Raw genomic sequence first — 18,648 nt, 5'->3', positions numbered from 1 at the left:
CTTCTTCAGCGAGGATCTGTGCTGGATGTCACGAATGAGGAGACTAGAGTAAAAGAAAGGTCAGGTAATTCCTGTTGACTGCTGGAGGTTCAGACAAACAGATCGTGTGTCTAGTCTCTGTCTCCTGGGCGATGGAGGCAACATTGAGTCTCGGGGCTGGGCCATAGGGCAAGGCCCTGCCAGTCCAGTTCTGATAACCACCAAGGGCACCGGTGCATTGAATTTCATCAGCATCTGCAATGAAATCTGTGGATCTCTTCAGAAAACACTGGTGTGGTCCAGCGAGCTGGCTCAAAGACTGGACTCTGCAAGGGGCACTTCCAGGTCCCACCAAGCCCTGCGTGGTCTCTGGAGCACCACCAGATGACTCACACACTCACTACTAAGCACTGAGCCAGGAGTGGCTCCTAAGTACTGAGCTGGGTTTGCTCCTGCACAACCTGGAAACAAATGGACTCCACTGCATTGGCCAGCAGGCTGATAGCTTCCGTGCAGCAGCATGCCCTGAACTCTGGCCCTCTCAGCTTCATGCCTGGGCCCTACCTAGCCTGAGTGCCTCTGGCTGTGGGCATGAGGCTGCTTCCAGAACAAGCGTCCGGGCCGGGCCTGTTCTCTGCCCTGCGCTGCAGGTGACAGGCGTCAGGCAGGCTATCCTGTCTCCAGTCTGCAGGCTGCGGATCTGGTTTCAGCCCAGGGCAGGGTGGGCCAGGAACTGGGCCAGAGCAGAGCGCTACTTTCCCCCGGGTCTGTCTCTGTCTCTGTCTCTGTTCCCTGCTGAGAGCCGCACCCCGGGAGATCTGCACATGGGCTCCCGTGGACTGTGCTGGCGGGCCAGGAGGGGCCGGGTGCAGCTGGAGGCCAGGAGCCAGGCCCGGGTGAACCGGCAACCGGCAGGAAACGCCTATCCAGAACACGCCTTCAGCTCTGCAAAAACAAGAGGGAAAAGCAAAAACAGGCCACAAGAGAGGGGCCTTTGAAAAAGTCCATCTCCAGGGACAGATCCGGAGCGACCGCGTGCAAGTGCGTGCGTGCGTGCGTGTGTGTGTGTGTGTGTGTGTGTGTGTGTGTGTGTGTGTGTGTGTGTGTGTGTGTGTATGTATGTGTGTGTGTTGGGGGGGCGGGAAGGCTCCTGTAACCTACTCCCCCGAGGACACAAAGGCCTGGAGACAGGTAGGCGGGGTTTGCCTTTGCCATCAACAGCCCGGCCGCTTCCAGGTGCAGAACTCAGGCCTGAGGGTGAGGCGGCGGGCAGCCGGCTGGATGGTCCCTGCCGCCTCCTCCTCCCTCTGTGCGGCATGCCCACACTCCTGCGGGGCCTCTTCGTGGGCTCAGTCTCCTGTGCACTCCTCTTCATCGCCTTCTTTGCGCTTCGCTTCGGGAGGGATCACAGCCAGCCGAGGCTCAACAGCTCTGAGGCCTCCGTCCTGGCGCAGGTGTGCGCGTCCTTAGCGGGGGGCAGTTTCCCATTCGTGTGGAAGAGACGTCTGAGCACCTACCACCAGGCATCCTGTCCTCGCTACTTGGCACGAAGCCACTACATCACGGCACCACTGTCAGCCGAAGAGGCCGCCTTCCCCCTGGCCTATGCCATGGTGGTCCATAAGGACTTTGGCACCTTTGAGCGGCTCTTCAGGGCCATCTACATGCCCCAGAATATCTACTGCGTGCATGTGGACCAGAAGGCGGCCCCCGACTTCCAGGAGGCCGTGGGCAGGCTGCTGAGCTGCTTCCCCAATGCCTTCCTGGCCTCCCGCACCGAGCCTGTGGTGTACGGGGGCATCTCACGGCTGCAGGCCGACCTGCACTGCCTGCAGGACCTGGCGGCCTCGGGGGTGGCCTGGAAGTACGTGCTCAACACCTGCGGCCAGGACTTCCCGCTGAAGACCAACCTGGAGATCGTGCGCTACCTGAAGGGCTACCGGGGCCAGAACATCACCCCCGGGGTGCTGCCTCCCGCCCATGCCGTGAGCCGGACCAAGTTCGTGCACCGGGAGCACCTAGGCAAGGATCTGTCATACGTGATCCGGACGGCGGCACGAAAGCTGCCTCCGCCCCACAACCTCACCATCTACTTCGGCTCGGCCTACGTGGCCCTGTCCAGAGAGTTCTCGGACTTCGTGCTCCACGACCCGCGGGCCCTCGACCTGCTGCTCTGGTCCAAGGACACCTTCAGCCCCGACGAGCACTTCTGGGTGACGCTCAACAGGATCCCAGGTATGACAGGGCCGACGTGGGCATGCAGGGACCCCACCTGGGCCCGGCTGTGGGGCAGGAGGGGAAGAGCCGGCGGCACTCGAGTTCTGCCCACTCCTCCCTGAGCACAGGGCAGGCTGGAGCCTTACCTGCTGACCGCTGCGTAGACAGAGTTGTTGTCAGTCTACGCTGGAGTTTTATTCCCGTAGGTGTCCTGCCTCCTGGCCCCTCTGCCTCCTAGTTAATGCTCGCTGGTAGGTGTGTAGCCGAAAGTAGATGAATGTTTGACAGGTGGGTGCTTGTGAGTAAACGGCCAGTGATTGGGTGAGTCAGAGTGTGGGTGTGTGTGTGGATGGGTGAGCCCACATAGTGAGCCCCACACAGCAGACTTTGGAGGTCGAGATGAACTGGAACCCCTGTACCACTGTGTCGAACACACAGTGGTATTTTTTCTCTTTCTTTCTTTTTTTCTTTCTTTCTTTCTTTCTTTCTTTCTTTCTTTCTTTCTTTCTTTCTTTCTTTCTTTCTTTCTTTCCTTCTTTCTTTCTTTCTTTCTTTCTTTCTTTCTTTCATTCTTTCTTTCTTTCTTTCTCTTTCTTTTTCTTTCTTCTAATTTTTGTTTTTGTTTTTTTGGGTCACATCCTGCAGCGCTCAGGGGTTACTCCTGGTTCTACGCTCAGTAATTGCTCCTGGCAGGCTCGGAGAACCATATGGGTTGCTGGGATCCGAACCACCGTCCTTCTGCATGCAAGGCAAACACCCTACCTCCATGCTATCTCTCCAGCCCCTAAAGATGAATCTTATTTCAGACCTGAGGAGAGAGGAGGAGGAATTCTTGCTCTTACCCCAGTCCCTTCCTTTGCTAATGGAACTGCCCATGACTTTAAAAGGCTAGAAAGAACATGGCAAGGGTTTTTCGGGAAGGAAACGGTCCCACTGGACTCGGTGGAAAGTACAAATGGATCCCGATGCAGCCGACAGCATTAACACCGCCCAGAAAAGCCATCATTGTTCCGCTGTTGGGGGGCCGCCAAGTTGCCAGACGCCTCGAGAGCCAGTGCTTTCTGGAAATGCCAGTCCTGTGGCAAGCTAGGGGGCACAGGCCGAGAGCTGAGGGAGATTAAGGGCCACAGGCCTGGAGCTGTCTTCCTGCTCCTCCACCTCAGGACACTATGCTACAGCCAGGCTCTGCCCGGCCATGCCCAGCCCTTTTCACTTCGTGTCACAAAGCCTTGGGTTCCACAGTGAGAACAGGCCCCTCGGGGTAGGCAGAGCCACCTCCTAGCTATGCCATCACAGAGTGCCACACTGTGGACATGACGTTGCCTCTGGTAACCTCCCATCTGTGCCCACTGCACCATGAACTCCCAGTCAAGAACTCGTTTCTCTTTGGGAAACGTAGTACCGGGACCATAGAGGCAGCAGGGTTTCCTCTCGCCTCAGCATAGGTGGCAGCCCCGGGTCCAGCCACACCCATGGCAGCTCTTTCCCCAAGACACTCTGGAACAGTTTGCTCTGTCTCCTCCGATCCCCAGTCCCCTTCCCATCAAAGCCTCAAGCCAGTGCTCGCAGACTCACCTCACAAATGGTGAACACGGGGCCAGAGAAAGAGCATAAAGGTAGGGCGTTTGCCTCGCATGCAGAAGGATGGTGGTTCGAATCCCAGCATCCCACATGGTCCCCCGAGCCTGCCAGGAGCAATTTTTGAGCGTAGAGCTAGGAGTAACCCCTGAACGGTGCTGGTGCAACCCAAAAACAAACAAATAAAAAAAATGGTGAACATGACCCTGGCTTAGTGAGCACCAGAGTTGGAGCCGGCAGCCTCACACACACCCTGACCACACCCTAAGCTGCAGCAGCATCTCAGGGTCCTTTTGGGTGAGGATCCTGGCCATCCCCAAGCTCAGAGTTTTGGGGCCTCCCTTCGTGGTGCTGTGGGTGTCCAGAGCACTGAGGCCCGAGCTGGCAGCGGAGTGTCCTCTAACCTCAGCATAGGGGGCAGCATCGGGTCCAGCTCCCGAGGAGCCTCCCACATGCTGAGCCCCACCCCACCCTGCCCCGTGCCCTGTCTTGGGCTGTTTCGAGCTCAGTGGTCCTTGCCACGGTCTTAACAAAGCTGTTCCTGTTAGAATTTCCCGCCTGCCTGAGGAACTTGCAGCCTGTTGGGGTTTCAGGGAATAAGGGGGCACTGCCAGTCCCATTTCTCCCCTCTGGGGTGTTTGACTTCCACGAAGGCTCTGGTTTTGCTCGGCTGCCAGCCCTTATTTCCTCTACCTGCCCATCCTGTGCTTCCCGTTTGGGGTCTGTACTCAGTGGTTCTGGGAGCGCTGGGAGAAAGCCGTGGGCCAGGGCTCCCACCTTGTTGTGCTACTTGCCTGCCTGTGTGTGTGGGTTCCCACTGTCCCCTCACAGGCTATCTGAGGTGGTCGGGACCCAGGCCCACCTTTCCTCCTCTCAGCTTTGACAAGAGTGTTTGCGATTCAGCTTCGTTTGTTGTTTTTTTTATTTTAGTGGGGACACACCCGGTGGCGCTCAGGGGATACTCCTGGCTCTGTGTTCAGAAATCACTCCTGGCAGGCATGGGAGACTACATGGGATGCTGGGATTCGAACCACCATCCTTCTGAATGCAAGGCAAATGCCTTACCTCCATGCTATCTCTCCGGACCCTGTTTTTTAATTTGATTTGGGGGGGGTGGTTTAGGTCATACCCAGCAGTGCTCAGGGGTTCCTCCTGGCTCCATGCTCAGAAATTGCTCCTAGCAGGCTTGGGGGACCATATGGGATGCCAGGATTCGAGCCACCGACCTTCTGCATGCAAGACAAATGCCTTACCTCCATGCTATCTCTCCAGCCCCTGATTTTTGATTTTTTGATTTTTGGTTTTTGAGTTATACCTGGCAGAATTTGGGTTACTCCTGGCTCTGTGCTCAGGAGCCACTCCTGGCAGGCTCAGGGAACACTATGAAATGCTTGGGACCGAACCTGAGTCAGCTGCATGCAAGGCAAAGCTGCCCATCCCCTCACCCCTGTGCTGTACTATCAGTCTGGTCCAATTATTTTTGGTTTTGGTTGGCTTTATTTGCTTCTCTGACTCTTATTTGTATGAGTGTTGGAATGGGGGGGGGGGAGTTTGCAACACCTGAAGGGACTGAACATGAAGGTTGAGTCACAACATACATCAGGAGATGCCAGGAGGTGTGAACCCCAGATTTGGGCCCTCTCCTGCTAGGCCGGCTCTTGGGAGGATTCACTGTCCCCCGTCTGTCCAGGCCTCAGGTGCCTTGACAGCATTGTGGAACCAGGGAAGTCCAGCAGTCTGGTGGCAACTGCATCCTCTCTCCTCTCCTGCAGCCTCTACTCGGGAGGTGAGGGGGGTGTGGGCCCATACACAATTGCACAATCAAACATGATACACATGTTTACATGTATACAAACATACAGTTTCACACACATTCAAACACACACACATGCCCACACCTGGGGCTGGTTTTACTGTTGGGGGTCCACGGGGAAGATAGGGGCCTCATGAACTGTTTCCTGATGGACCTGCCACTACCCCATCCTGTTGTCATCAGGGCGGAGGCCTGTGGCCCTGAGGCAGACAGCGGCCATGCTGACTCCTGGGCGCAGCTGGCCTGAGACTGATATTGTGAAGGCACCAGAGGGCACCGTTGCCCAGAGAGACGCCAATTAGCCCCAGAGCAGTTGCGGTTGGGATGAAATCCCGAGGGACTAGAAAAGGCTGGATCTGGGATGGGAGGGAGCATATGTGTATGTATTGGACTTCATGCTTGTCCATGCATGTGTGTGAGTATGTATACTGGAACCAGGGGCTCTCACATGTATACACTATGCTTTGCTGTCTCCATATGCCCTGTTTCCTTTTATTTTATTTTACTTTTAGTTTTTGGGTCACACCTGGCAGCGCTCACGGTTTTTGCCTGGTTCTACACTCAGAAATCGCTCCTGGCAGGCTCAGGGAACCATATGGGACGCTGGGATTCGAACCACCGCCCTTCTGCATGCAAGGCAAATGCCCTACGTCCATGCTATCTCTCTGACCCCAGCCATGTTTCCTAATGCATGCCCAGTAATGTTGATTTTTTTTTTTTTTTGTCTGACCCTCCTGCTGTAATAGCAAGAGCCCTTTGGGAGATGAAGCGACAGGCAAAGGGGACTGTTCAGGCCACAACACCATTCAGGGCTCTTCCCTGGGCCGCACAGCTGGGCAGAGGCCGGGACATCTCCTCTTTTGTTCAGGTGCAGGCTCTGTCCTGTACAGGGAGGCATCTTCCTTCCTCCCCTGCTGGTTCGCTCACATTGCTCAGGCATTCAGATGAGGTGCCAGGGAGCCTGGATCTCCTGCTGCAGAGCAGGCCCTGGCACCTAGAACTCTTGAGCCCTAAAATCTAAGTCTGGCTGCAGTCAGGCACCCGGAAGGCCACTCCTGGACACTATCCGGCTCTGCCCCTCGATTTTCTCCCATAGCAGTGAATGAGGGGGCACAGACCCCAGCTCCATCATGGCGTCTCATCTGTCACTGTACACCGGGTGGTACAGGCAGAGGATTGTGCCGGCTTTAGACAGGAGCAGGTGGGAGCACAGGCAAGCTTGAACCCTCATCCCAGCATGGCCAGCGCACTCGGGGCTGAGACAGTATCCACAGGTTCTTGGATGCTTGTGACAGCCAAGTCAAGGCACTCCTGGACAGTAGTGTGGTTGGGTTTGGATTTTGCCATGCCGGAATCAGACCCAAGGCCTCAGAAAGGCAAGTCAGGGGCTCTGCTGTCGGGCACACCCTGGCCCAGGCTTTCCACCTGCCTGGCAGAGCAAAGGGGTTACCCAGGAGAGACCATGTGGTTATTGCTTTATTTTGTCTTTCCTGGTGTATGCGTGGAGGGGCAGTAACAACCAGAAGTGCTCGCAGCTGCTCCTGGCTCTGTGCTCTGGGATAACTCCCAGCAGGGCTCAGGGACCCTAAGCAGTGTCAGGATTCGAACCCTAGTGGGCCACCTGGAAGGCCCACCCAGTCACCCGGTACCCTCCCTCTGGCCCTGTCTTGTTCTCTTGTGCCAGGGACAGCCCAGATCTCTGCAGCCAAGGGCACCAGTCCTACCACACAGGGGCTGGCTCTGGGGTCTGCTCTCTGGGTCCCCTCCTCATAGTGCTTGGCCTAGAACCACCAGGTCAAATCCCCGCCCAACCTGGCTTCTGGTGACCAGGCCCGTGGCCTATCCCCTGCTTTCTAGCTGGAAGCAGCTCCAGTGGATAAGGGGGTGTTGATGGCGCATTTGATGTGTAGGGCATCTGGGCCTGCTGGGCCGATTCACTCCCGTGCCTGTGCTGCGACCTGTAGGGGCCGCCAGAGAACTAGGCTCTCGTGTCCGTAGGGAGGTGCTCCGTGTCTGTGCTTGCAGAGGTAAGGCAGGAGCTCTGAGCCGGCATCTGTGTATACACATGGTGGGCTGGTCCGTGATCACTGGTCCGAGATCATTGGCTGAAGCCAATGGTAGGGCTGAACCCTACAAGGGTCAGAGGCGGGCAAGAGTAAGAAGCCAAGCCAGACTGCAGGGTTCAGGCCCTCCAGTGTACCTTCCCTGTCCCTGCTCCCTTGAGGGCTCATTACAGCAGGGTTGGCCCTGGTTGTTGGGACAAACAGCAGAATCCACCAGTTAGTGTAGGAGGGAACCTCTTTCTTGGCCTTGCTTTCCACTTTCTTTTAAAAATGTGGGGTTGGGGTGCCAGAGCTAACGGTTCAGCTGGGAGGGCTTTTGCCTTACCCGTGGCCTACCCCAATTTGATCTGCAGTATCTCACAGTGTCCCCTGAGCCTACCAGGAGTGATTCCTGATTATAGAACCACAAGTAACCATTGAATGCCTGGTGTGGACCCAAAACCAAACCAAACCAACAAATTTGTGGAGCTGTCTGGGGCCAGAGCACAGCCGGAAGGTCATTTGCTTGGCATCAGCTGGATTTGCCTAAAGCCAAAGCCGACCCATCCCAGAAGGGCCCACCAGAAGTGAACCCTGAGAGCAGAGTCAGGTGTGAGCCCTGAGCATGTCTGAGTAGGGCCCCAAAGAAAACAAATAAATTGGGGCCCACGCCCAGTATTGCTGGGGAGAGGGGCTGTTCCCGGTGGATGTTCTGGGGCTGTTTGGTGCTGGGCCATGTAGACAGGTATCCAACCCTGGGTGCTTCACTTTCTCCGTGCCACCTCCCAGCCAGCCAGTTCTGCTTCCTCTCGGGCTCTCTGCACAAGATTCTGCCACTGCCCAGCCCAGGGCTGCTCTTCTCTCCGAACCAAGTCAGGGCCACCCCCATCCTCCCACGCCTCCTTGCCAACAGGGCCAGGCTCGTCTCTTATAAGCACTTTTCCCAGAACTGGAAGGACATTTCCTCTTCCAGACTTTCCGTGAAATGGGGAGAGACACAGACCTTTCCTGGAAACTGAAAGAACCTGTGGCTGCCATGTAACAGAACAGTCGGACATCTGTGCATGTGCTACACATTCCCCAGAATCAGCCCTGTCATCATCGCCTGTTCCTTCCCATAGTGACTAAGCATCTCAGATAGACTAGGCTGCCTCGCACTGCCGTCCCGCCTGTCCCCACCTGCCTGGGCTATCCATCTACATCTGCAGACAAGCCCCTCCTGAGCATCTGCCCGGCCCCATGACGGCCTGCTCGGTCCACGGCTCTGGGGCTTCCTCTGGGATCTGCAGGCTCAAGAGCCAGAGTTGGTTTCCTCTGTCTGACCCGAGCTCACGCCCATCACAAGGGGCAGGGTCCCCTCTGTCGTGTGTCGCATGATTCTGACTTCCCAAGTCTGGTAGCAAAGGCACCTCCGTGTCCTCACGGGTGATGAAGGCCGCAGCGACTAGGGGTGTGGAGATTTGGTTCTTGGGTTTTATTTCTCCCCAGTGCACCAGTGATCCTAGGACTCTGGCCTCAGTGCTCTGAGCAGTCTCACAGCTCCCCTGGCTCTCCGTGCTTTGCCCAGATATGAGCCTTGGGTGCTGAGCACCTTCCTAGCCTCTCTGTCTTCTTTGGCAATACATCTCTTCAGGGGCCGGAGCAATAGCACAGCGGGGAGGGTGCTTATCTTGCACGTGGCTAATCTGGGTTCTATTCCCAGCATTTCCATAGGATCCCCTGAATCTGCCAGGAGTGATTCTTGAATGCAGAGCCAGGAGTAACTCCTGAGGGCCACTGGGTATGGCCCCAAATCAAAACCAAAAAGAAACGAAGGAAGCTGACCCAGATTCTATCCTCAGCATTCCATACGGTTCCCCCGAACCTGCGAGGAGTAACTCCTGACTGAGCTCAGCCTGGTGTGGGCCCCAAACCAAACCAAAACAAAAAGAACATTCTAGCTGTGGCCTTGTGGCCCATCTAAAGTAGACCCATCTGTGGTCCATCTAAAGTGTTGAAGTAGGAGTTTTCAGAGCTGAAAGAATGTCCAGGGGTAGGGACCCACTTACCTGACACACGGTCTAGCCCAATCTGGACCGTTGGTATCACTAACGGTGCCAAACACAGGGCCAGAGGCATCCGGCCACAGCAACAGCTCCAGGGCTCGCTTTCCTGAACTCCCTCTGCTGCAATCATCCCAACACCCAGCAACTTGCCCTGTACGGAGGCTGATCACAAGCAGAAGGGCACATGCAGGCAGCTGCTCAGCAGACCTGCGGGCCTCCGACTGCCAAATCTGTGCTCAGCCTTCAGTGTTCGCTTCAGCCAGGAGGCTCCTCTGGACCTGAGGAAACCAGGACCCCCAAGCTGTCCGCAGGGTCAGGGCCTTCCCCGCTCTAGAGAAACACTTTCATTTCCTTTTCATCCTTTCTGTGGTCTCGGCTGGTTCGTGTCTGGCAGGTAGTGCTGGGGCGAGGCACCGGGGCTTCTGTGGTACGAAGCCCGGAAACACGGACAGATATGCATGGTGGGCGCCCTCTCCTCGGTTATCTTTCTCATCTGTAAACTGACAGGACTGAGAAGCCACTTCCTGGCAGTACCCACAGGCTCAGGCGCACTCTCAGCCTTCGCAGATAAGCTTAGTGCCCAGCAAGGAAGGAAAGGCCCGGGGATGGTGGCTACAGCATTGCCCAAGGGGCTACAGGATCCCGTCTCAGTCCAGGCTGAGTGAATTGCCCGAGGGGCCCCGAGGAGCTGAGTTCCAGTTTCTACCGAGCACACAACCACATCCTGGTTGGGCCTGCCAGGAAGAGTGGGCCCCGTTACATTGCTAAGTAGATCAGAGGAAGACGGACAGGTTCGTGACTTGGGAGGGAGGGAGCGTCGGTTACCATGAAGGACACTAGTGCAGGGGGACCCTGAGACCCGGCACCCTTTGGGGGCGCCTGCCCTCCTCTGACCTGGGCTTCTGCAGGGACCTGTAGATGTGGCCCCTCCCATCTCCCCTGCCCCAGCGTCCCCTGACAGTGCTTGGGACTAGTGCTCAGAGGTTACTCCTGGCTCTACGCTCAGAAATCGCTCCTGGCAGGCTCGGGGGACCCTATGGGATGCCGGGATTCAAACCACCGTCCTTCTGCGTGCAAGGCAAACGTCTTCCCTCCATGCTATCTCTCCGGCCCCCGTGTTCTGCTTTCTGTCACTGCGCACCTTACTGGTCTCACTGGGGATGACACCGAGTGACCTCAAGGCCTAGCCAGGCCAAGCACATGCCCAGCTCGTGTCCTCCCCATCCTGGCCAACCTCCCCAGACTGACCTAGGAAGCGTGTTTCCCCGCACTCAGTATCTATGGAACATGGGCCTAGGGCCAAGGGCCACTGCCTCCCTCCTCCCTCCGGTCTCCTTCCTCCTTCCTCCTTGCCTGCTGCTTTCCCTCCTCCCTGTTGGTCTCTCTCTTCCCTGCCTGTCTCCCTTCTCCCTCCCTGCCTATCTTCCTTCTTCCTGCCTCCCTGCCTCCCACTGCCCTCCCTGCAGGCCTCCCTTCCTCCCCACCTGCCCACTGGGCTCTCGCAGACGTCCTGTGTGTGTCCAGGTGTGGGACTTGCCATGACATCACCCGAGTAGTGGGCCTTAGGAGTGTGGCCGTGTGGAACCCAAGCCTGCAGGGGAAAGGGAAGAAAGGGCTACTGCAGAACTGAGCAGATGGGAGCCCCCAGTCCTGCTGTGTGCCCTGAAGTTTTGTGCCCTGGATCAGGGGTCACAGTGAGGCCAGCCTCAGCTGCCCAGTGTTGGCCAGTAGGGAATGCCCTCCGGCACCAGGGAGAGCACCCAACTGAGCTGCTTTAGGCTTGGTCCTGGTTGCTCATAGCTGGTTAGCTGGTAGCCCCAAGGCCCTGCTTCAACCCCCCACATGCCTCTTGGGGAGATTTTCAGGGGTGCCAGTGGCTTTTTTTTTCTGGAAAAGACCCTTACTTTGGGCCCCACTGCCTCAGGCACCAGTGTTACCCCCCCACCCCCAGGGTTTAGTATTTTGGGGGACCTGCCCTCAGCATCAAGTTCTTTGAGAGCCCCTGTCACAGGCACTGCTCTCTGGCATCCCCTGCTGTTGCTGGGGCAAGATGAGCCTGAAGCCCACTGCAGAGAAGGGCAGGGAGGAGCTGCACCCTGCTGCGGCCCTCATCTCTGTTGCTGTTGTTGCTGCTGATGTTTTCTTTCTCTCGGTCCACACCCAGCAATGCTCAGGCTTCCTCCTGGCTCTGCTCCAGGGATCATTCCTGGCAGGCTCAGGGGACCCCTTATAGGGTACAGAGGATGGGTGCTGAGGATAGGTACATACAATGCAACTGCCCGCCCTGCTGTCCCGTCCGTCGTGCTGGCCCCAGGCCTTTCATTCTAAAAATATTTCAGGCTCGCAGCCACAAATGCCAGTGCCCCATGACTGCTCCTGGCTCAGTGCTCACCATGCCTGTCAGTGTTCTGTGACTGCTCCTGTCTCAGTGATCTGGGCCTTGATGACAAGAACCTCCTGCACACCAGCCTGTGCTCCAGCCCTTTTAGGGGCTCTCCTGCCTTGGTGTCAGACTCTGCACAGCCGCAGGCTGCTCCTGCCCAGCTGTGTCCCTAGACCTGGGCCAGTCAGGTGCCTGAGGCCCTGTGTGCAGGGGGAACAAGCCCTAGTTCTCAGGGACAGGCAGAGTGACTGTCACCTTTCTGGCCTGGAAGCCTGGGGCACTCACTTCCTTTCACCCCCTTCATGGAAATGCCTCCTCCCCTGTGGGATGTAGATAAGGAATCATCCTAGCCCCCCATGAAGGGGCTGGCTCCAACCCAGGCCCCTGCCTCCTCCCAAACCTTCTCCCCTTGGAGGTAGGTGTTCCTGACTTTAGGAAGCGCGTTCGGAGAGCAGAGGCCGCTGGGCAGGTGGCTGGCAGGCAACCTGCGAGTGGGGCCCTGGAGGAAGAAGCCCAGACTGGCTCACCCAAGCTAGGACGCCCTGGGGGCAGGGAGCGCCCAGCCCATCACCCCAACACTCCGACGTAAGCCGCAGATCCACCACTTGCGAGTCGTATGCAAATAGTCGAGCTGGGGGCCGGGCCACCTCCCGAAGCCTCTCCCAGGCATTCAGCGGTGGACCAGCCGGGTGGCAGGGGCTGGGAAGCTGCAGCCTGGAGCAACACCGCCTGCGCCTGCCTCTCGGCTGCCTGCCGAGGATGGAGCCGGCTCCCTCACGCTCCGGGCACTGATGGGCTCGGCCCCTTGAGGAAGTGGATATGTTAACGCCGGCCAGACGGTCAGACTGCCAGGCCATCAGACGGCCAGACCGTCAGCCTCACTACAGCACATGCACCCCTGGGGTCCCAGCTCCCCTGCTTTTAAGCGACCAAGCATGAGCACTGGGAGGTACTGTTTCCTGGCCTTTCTTCTACTCAGCTTGGTTATCTTTGTGGCCTTCTACAACAACTCTCTGACCCTGCAGAAGAGTTACATGAGACCAGATGAGTCCAGCGAGAGGGACGTCTGCGGAAGGGCGCTGGCCGGCCAGGCACCCATCTTCTCCTGGCGCCAGCCCGGGCTGCCGCCACCCCTGGGAAGTGGTTCCTGTAAGGACTACCTGGCAGGAGGGCACTACATCACGGCGCCACTGTCTGCCGAGGAGGCCGCCTTCCCCCTGGCCTATGTCATGGTGGTCCACAAGGAGTTCGGCACCTTCGAGCGCCTCTTCAGGGCCATCTACATGCCCCAGAACGTCTATTGCGTGCACGTGGACCAGAAGGCACCCCGCGACTTCCAGGCGGCCGTGGGCAGGCTGCTGAGCTGCTTCCCCAACGCCTTCCTGGCCTCCCGCACCGAGTCCGTGGTGTACGGGGGCATCTCACGGCTGCAGGCCGACCTGCACTGCCTGCAGGACCTGGCGGCCTCAAGGGTGGCCTGGAAGTACGTGCTCAACACCTGCGGTCAGGACTTCCCGCTGAAGACCAACCTGGAGATCGTGCGCCACCTGAAGGGCTACCGGGGCCAGAACATCACCCCCGGGGTGCTGCCACCTGCCCATGCCGTGGACCGAACCAAGTTCGTGTTCTGGGAGCAGAGAAGCAAATCCGGCTCTTGGATGAGAAGGTCCAACACTCTGAAATCTCCGCCGCCGCATCACATGACCATCTACTTTGGCACTGCCTATGTGGCCCTCACCCGGCCCTTTGTCAACTTTGTGCTCCACGACCAGTGGGCCCTCGACCTGCTGCTCTGGTCCAAGGACACCTACAGCCCCGACGAGCACTTTTGGGTGACACTCAACAGAATCCCTGGTAGGTGAATCTCCCTGGCTCAAGCCAGAGGCAGTGACCCCGCTGGCCAACATTCCCTGGGTCCAGGAACGGGGGAACTCCTGAGGATGAGACCACCATGCTCAGGGTCAAGCCACGTGTCGGTTGCCGGTGCTCGGGGCCAAACCAAGTCTGTTCCTTCTTTTTTTTTTTTCCCCTTTGGTTTTTTTTGGGCCACACCCGGGGTGCTCAGGGGTTACTCCTGGCTGTCTGCTCAGAAATAGCTCCTGGCAGGCACAGGGGACCATGTGGGACACCAGGATTCGAACCAACCACCTTTGGTCCCGGATCGGCTGCTTGCAAGGCAAACGCCGCTGTGCTATCTCTCCGGGCCCAAGTCTGTTCCTTCTTGATGAGACTTCAGAGCCTGTCAGGACCATGCGCTGAGCAGTGCCAGGTGGTCCCAAGGGTTCCCGCACCCGCTGGTCTGTGGTCTGTGCTCTGCGCAGTGGCCACCAGCATCCCTCTGGAGCCAGGCATCTCTCCCTTGGGCAGGCACTGAGTTTAAGGGTGATTTTCAAGTTGCACTTTCCAGGGACTTTCCCCAGTGTTGGCTCCGACCCGAATGTTTCTGTTCTAAGGCTGAACGGAGAAACCTGGGGTCAAGCCACATGGTCCCCAACATGTGCTGTGGGGATTTCAGTGCCAGCGAGGGGGGTAGGAGGGGAACCGTGGCTCTCGCAGGGCAGATCCAGACCTCTCCTTTTATTCTCAAGGCAGAGATGAGGACCCAGATTTGAGGCTGGCCACCTCTTGGTTTTATTCGGGATGAAGCCTTCCCTGTTGATGAAGTGGTCTGGAGAGGGTGGGGGCCCCTTGGACCACCACTCTTGCTCCTGTCAGATCTGTCCAGGCCACCACCAGGTCCTCACACTCAGGCGCAAATGTGGAGGCTGGCAACTGTGTGTGTGCCAAGTGTCAGGGTGTGAGAGCATGAAGGTATGCAACCTCTTGTGGGGGCCTTTTGTGGGGGTCCCGTTCAGTAGATAGAGCTAGGCTGCTGCGTGTGAGACTGAGGGTGTGAAGGGGGGCAAAGTGTATTTATCTTCAGAGATGGCTGTGGTGTCACAGGCTGCGGCACTGGGACCAACCCCACCTAGCCCTGATTCTGGGTTCTGCTGCTCCCCTTGGCCTTGGGTGGGGTGGGGTGGAGTGAGAGTGGAGTCCTGGCCCATGGGCCAGTGAGGCTGGGGGCAAAGAGGCCTTTCTGTCATCCCCAGACAAGAAAGACTCGTTTCTTCTTTCTCTTTTTGGGAACGGGGGGTGGGTGGGGGGGCTGTTCCCAGGTTTGGGGATCAAACAGGGTTCGCCACCGGCAAGACGGATGCCTTAACCCTGTGCTGTGGCTTGGTCCAGGCTGTCACCTGCAAACCCTCCAGCAAGATGAAAGACTGAGGGCAGGAAGTGACAGTTCCGAGGGGCTTTCAGGTGCACACGAATGGACGGGGTGGGAGTGACAGCTCAGGGTTTGTTTCTTCTCGTCTTGTCAAGCCGAGGCCCCTTACGCTCCCCTATAAGACACGTGGATCTGAGGGGCCTTGCAGAGAATTTCCATTCTCCCATTGCTCTCTCCCCCAGCTGTGCTCTCCCACTCAAAGATCCCCTCATCACTGTCCATGTATTATTTCTCAGCTTTTTCTTCAGAACGTCAGTCCACAGTGTCCCAAGAGGGTTTGGAATCGTGCCTTTGCTTCCTCAAACCACGTTTCCGGGGCAGTTTAAGTGGGTCCGCACTAAAGTGCTCTCAGCAGCCGGGTGAGAGGGAGGATCAAGCTCCCCGGTGTCCTGAGAGGCAGTGGCCCTCTGCTGTCATGGCTTCTCGTGGCCCATCTGTGGGCCTTTTCCTGTCGTTTTGACCAGTTTCAGTCCATCTTTGTGCTCCATAAGAAGCCAACCATAGGGGCCGGGCGGTGGCGCTAGAGGTAAGGTGCCTGCCTTGCCTGTGCTAGCCTTGGACGGACCGCGGTTCGATCCCCCGGTGTCCCATATGGTCCCCCAAGCCAGGAGCGACTTCTGAGCGTATAGCCAGGAGTAACCCCTGAGCGTCACCGGGTGTGGCCCAAAAACAAAAAAACAAAAACAAAAACAAAACAAAAAAAAGAAGCCAACCATAGCTGGACACATTGTTCTTTGGACTGATCCCACTCGTGGGTGGGGACGCACCTCTTCTCTGGTCCTGAGAGCTATGGGGTCTGTGCTTGGGCATGGGGGTGGTAGAGGGACAGCAGGGGCTGTTCTCCTGCACTGTGCATCCCTGAACTCCAAGGGTGGCCCTGCACCCACACCTGCCTGGGCCCTCTGCTCACTCGTCCTCTCCCGCCACCATGGGTTCGCCTACTGCCCGCACCAGGACACCCCCATGTAGGCTTGACCCCCATGTCCCAGCGCATTTCGTGATGTTCTCCCTGATAATCCATCTCAGAGGCTGGGCCACTGTGACCTGGCCTAGAGGACAGTTCCCCTCCCCCCCCACACACACAAAATGGGCCCACAGGGCAGAGAAGAGGCAGAATGGTTGTTTCTCATTGGGCAAGGGAAGGATTGGAGGAGGTGGCCAGGACGTGTCTGGTGGCTGCCCCTTCTTCTTAGATGGTCAGAGTTCAGGGGATCGGGGCTGTGATATGGGCCCTTCCCGGGCCTCTAGCCAAGGGGCCACCCTGCTCTCAGCTCCAGGCTGCGAGTCCCCGTGAGGTGGGCAGGGCTGTGTCGAGGGCAGGTACGTGGGGGCCTGGACTCCCCTTGGCAGGGTGTGGAGGGACCTTCCGTGTATGTCCTTGCACCACAAAGGCTGTATTCAGGCGTAAACATCTGTTCCAGACCGCCCCGGATTAGCAGCCAGAAAGGATCGCCCCTGGGCCCACAGTCGCCCCTCACAGGGCTTCCAGAGGGACAAAAAAGCCAGACAACAGCCCATGTCATGGATCTTGGGAGAAATGACACCACACCACATGGCTCCTGTGGGCTCGGGGGGCTGCTGGTGGGTTCCAGCGTCCCCACAGCCAGGTCAGACCCCAAGCCCAGCCCGAGGTCTCAAAGGGCTAGACCTCGGAACTGCTCAGCCCCTAAAACTGGGCCAGGACTGGCCCCTGCCCACTGCCTGTGTGGCTTAAAATCCCCCCAAAATCCAGAGAAACAGCAAAAACAGCAAACTGCCGTTCCTCTCCAGCAGTCCTCAAAGAAAGGGCTAACCAAAGACTTTCTTAGCACAGAGGAGCCCCAGCACCTCCAGAGCAGCCTCGGAGTCTGGAGAAGCCCCCTGAGACTGAATGTCACCCCAAAACAAAAGCCAAAGGAGTGCTTTCAAAGACTGCTATTACAGTCTCCACAAGAAACAGCAAAAGGCACCAGCAAACTATTTCCCTTCCTTTTTTTTTTTTGGTGTTTGGCCCGAACCCAGAAGCACTCAGGACTCACTCCAGCTCTGTGTCCTGTTCCCTGTGACCATATTCTGGGGACCCACCGTGGTTCCAGGGAGGGAACCGGGGCTTAACCTCTGCTCTATCTCTGCAGTCTCTGTTTTAGTTTCTTTCTTTTTTATTTTGTTCTGTTTCTGTTTTTGTTTTTTGGCCACACCCGGTGGCAGCACTCAGGGTGTATGCCTGGCTCTTCGGTCAGAAAATTGCTCCTGGCAGGCTCGGGGGACCCTATGGCGTGTCAGGGATCGAACCCAGGTCGGTTTCATTCAAGGAAAAAGCCCTCCCTCTGTGCTATCACTCATGGCTTAAGATGACCACCTAGATTAGAACATATACAATTCTTAGAAAAGGAGCTGGAAAAAAACTCCGAGAAACAGGGTACTTCCTGCACAGTGCCTGCCACCGCATCCTTCCCTTTCCAGGCAACCACTTTCTCAGAGGGACAGAGCCACCCTTGGGCTGCGCTGACCCCACCAGGAGGGAGGGAGATGAGGTGTTAGGACGCACCAGCAGGAACAGTGGGCCGGTGACAGGTTCAGCCCTGGGATCTGCTAAGTCCAAGCGTCCTCTCGGCTGGGTTCTTCCAGGCTCTTGGGCCCCATCTCAGATCCTGCACCTGTGCCCAGTCACACTCTCCTCCTTTTTTCTCCCCCCACCCCCCACAGAGCTGTGCCTCCAAGCTCAGGCCCTCACAGGACACCGAGCAGGTGCTATGGGCGTCTTGCTGGGAAAGTGGTGATCGGATGAGCTTTGTGGGTCCTTCTTCCTCTCGGTCGCACGGCACCCTGGAGGAGGGACTGTGTGTCCCCAGTAGCCTGGAGCCCCGCCCACAGTCGTGGCCCTGCTCTGGTCAGGCACATGGGTCACGAATCAGACTGTGGCTTCTTTGCCCACAGTTCCTGCGCATCGCCCTCAGGATGTGGCTCCCGGCTTCAGAGCCTGACCAGTGGGCGCTGCGTGGTCGGTTTCCAGCACCCCATAGCTGTGCTCCAGCCCTGCGGCTGTCCCTATAGGTCCGACACTATCGAGTCACATCCACAGCCAGGCCCCCCCCCCCCCCCCATGGCCAGGTCGGCTTTTAGTGGAAGGTTCCAGAAGGAGGTGAACTCGGAAGAGCCGCCTTAGGAATGGTGTTACATGCTCCAAGTCCAATCAGACGTGGGACGGGTAGGCGAGGCGGATTCCTTTGGTCACCCCCTTTTGTCAGGCCCTGGGTCCTCTCCAGACGTGAGCATCTCCTCGGCCTCCTAAACACAAGCTGTGCCGAGCTCTATCCACCAGCCTCAGGAGTGCGGGGCCCCAG

General features: G+C 57.6%; 3 protein-coding genes across 6 annotated transcripts in view; all 3 read left to right on the top strand.

Moving 5' to 3' along the window:
- The window catches only part of TMEM14C (transmembrane protein 14C), a 1,060,545-nt gene that overhangs the window by 1,006,737 nt on the left and 35,160 nt on the right, over positions 1-18,648 (top strand). The window lies entirely within an intron of this gene.
- Positions 1-18,648, top strand: part of LOC125996031 (N-acetyllactosaminide beta-1,6-N-acetylglucosaminyl-transferase-like) — a 37,523-nt gene that overhangs the window by 10,677 nt on the left and 8,198 nt on the right. Inside the window, exon 1 of one of the 2 annotated variants that reach the window (XM_049764992.1) lies at positions 12,993-13,911. The exons of the other annotated variant lie outside the window; for it this stretch is intronic. Coding sequence (XP_049620949.1) covers positions 12,993-13,911 — 919 coding nt within the window. Of the gene's footprint in view, positions 1-12,992; positions 13,912-18,648 lie in introns of those variants that run through there. 2 annotated transcript variants of the gene reach the window in all.
- On the top strand, positions 1,166-5,889 carry LOC125996248 (N-acetyllactosaminide beta-1,6-N-acetylglucosaminyl-transferase-like). The gene is made up of 3 exons (XM_049765198.1): positions 1,166-2,214; positions 5,465-5,560; positions 5,771-5,889. Exons 1-3 carry the CDS (start codon positions 1,296-1,298, stop codon positions 5,887-5,889), a joined length of 1,134 nt encoding a protein of 377 aa, XP_049621155.1. The 5' UTR covers positions 1,166-1,295.

The sequence above is a fragment of the Suncus etruscus genome, chromosome 18, assembly GCF_024139225.1.
Source record: "Suncus etruscus isolate mSunEtr1 chromosome 18, mSunEtr1.pri.cur, whole genome shotgun sequence".
Lineage (NCBI taxonomy): Eukaryota > Metazoa > Chordata > Mammalia > Eulipotyphla > Soricidae > Suncus > Suncus etruscus.
This window is presented reverse-complemented; position numbering and strand designations above follow the sequence as displayed.

What these genes read in the sequence shown, in the direction of transcription:
- LOC125996248 (XM_049765198.1), top strand. Translation starts at nt 1,296, where the DNA reads ATGCCCACACTCCTGCGGGGCCTCTTCGTGGGCTCAGTCTCCTGTGCA. An exon ending in GACGCTCAACAGGATCCCAG is followed by an intron (nt 2,215 to 5,464) that starts GTATGACAGGGC and finishes CCGTCTGTCCAG; the next exon opens with GCCTCAGGTGCCTTGACAGC. An exon ending in CTGCAGCCTCTACTCGGGAG is followed by an intron (nt 5,561 to 5,770) that starts GTGAGGGGGGTG and finishes TGTTGTCATCAG; the next exon opens with GGCGGAGGCCTGTGGCCCTG.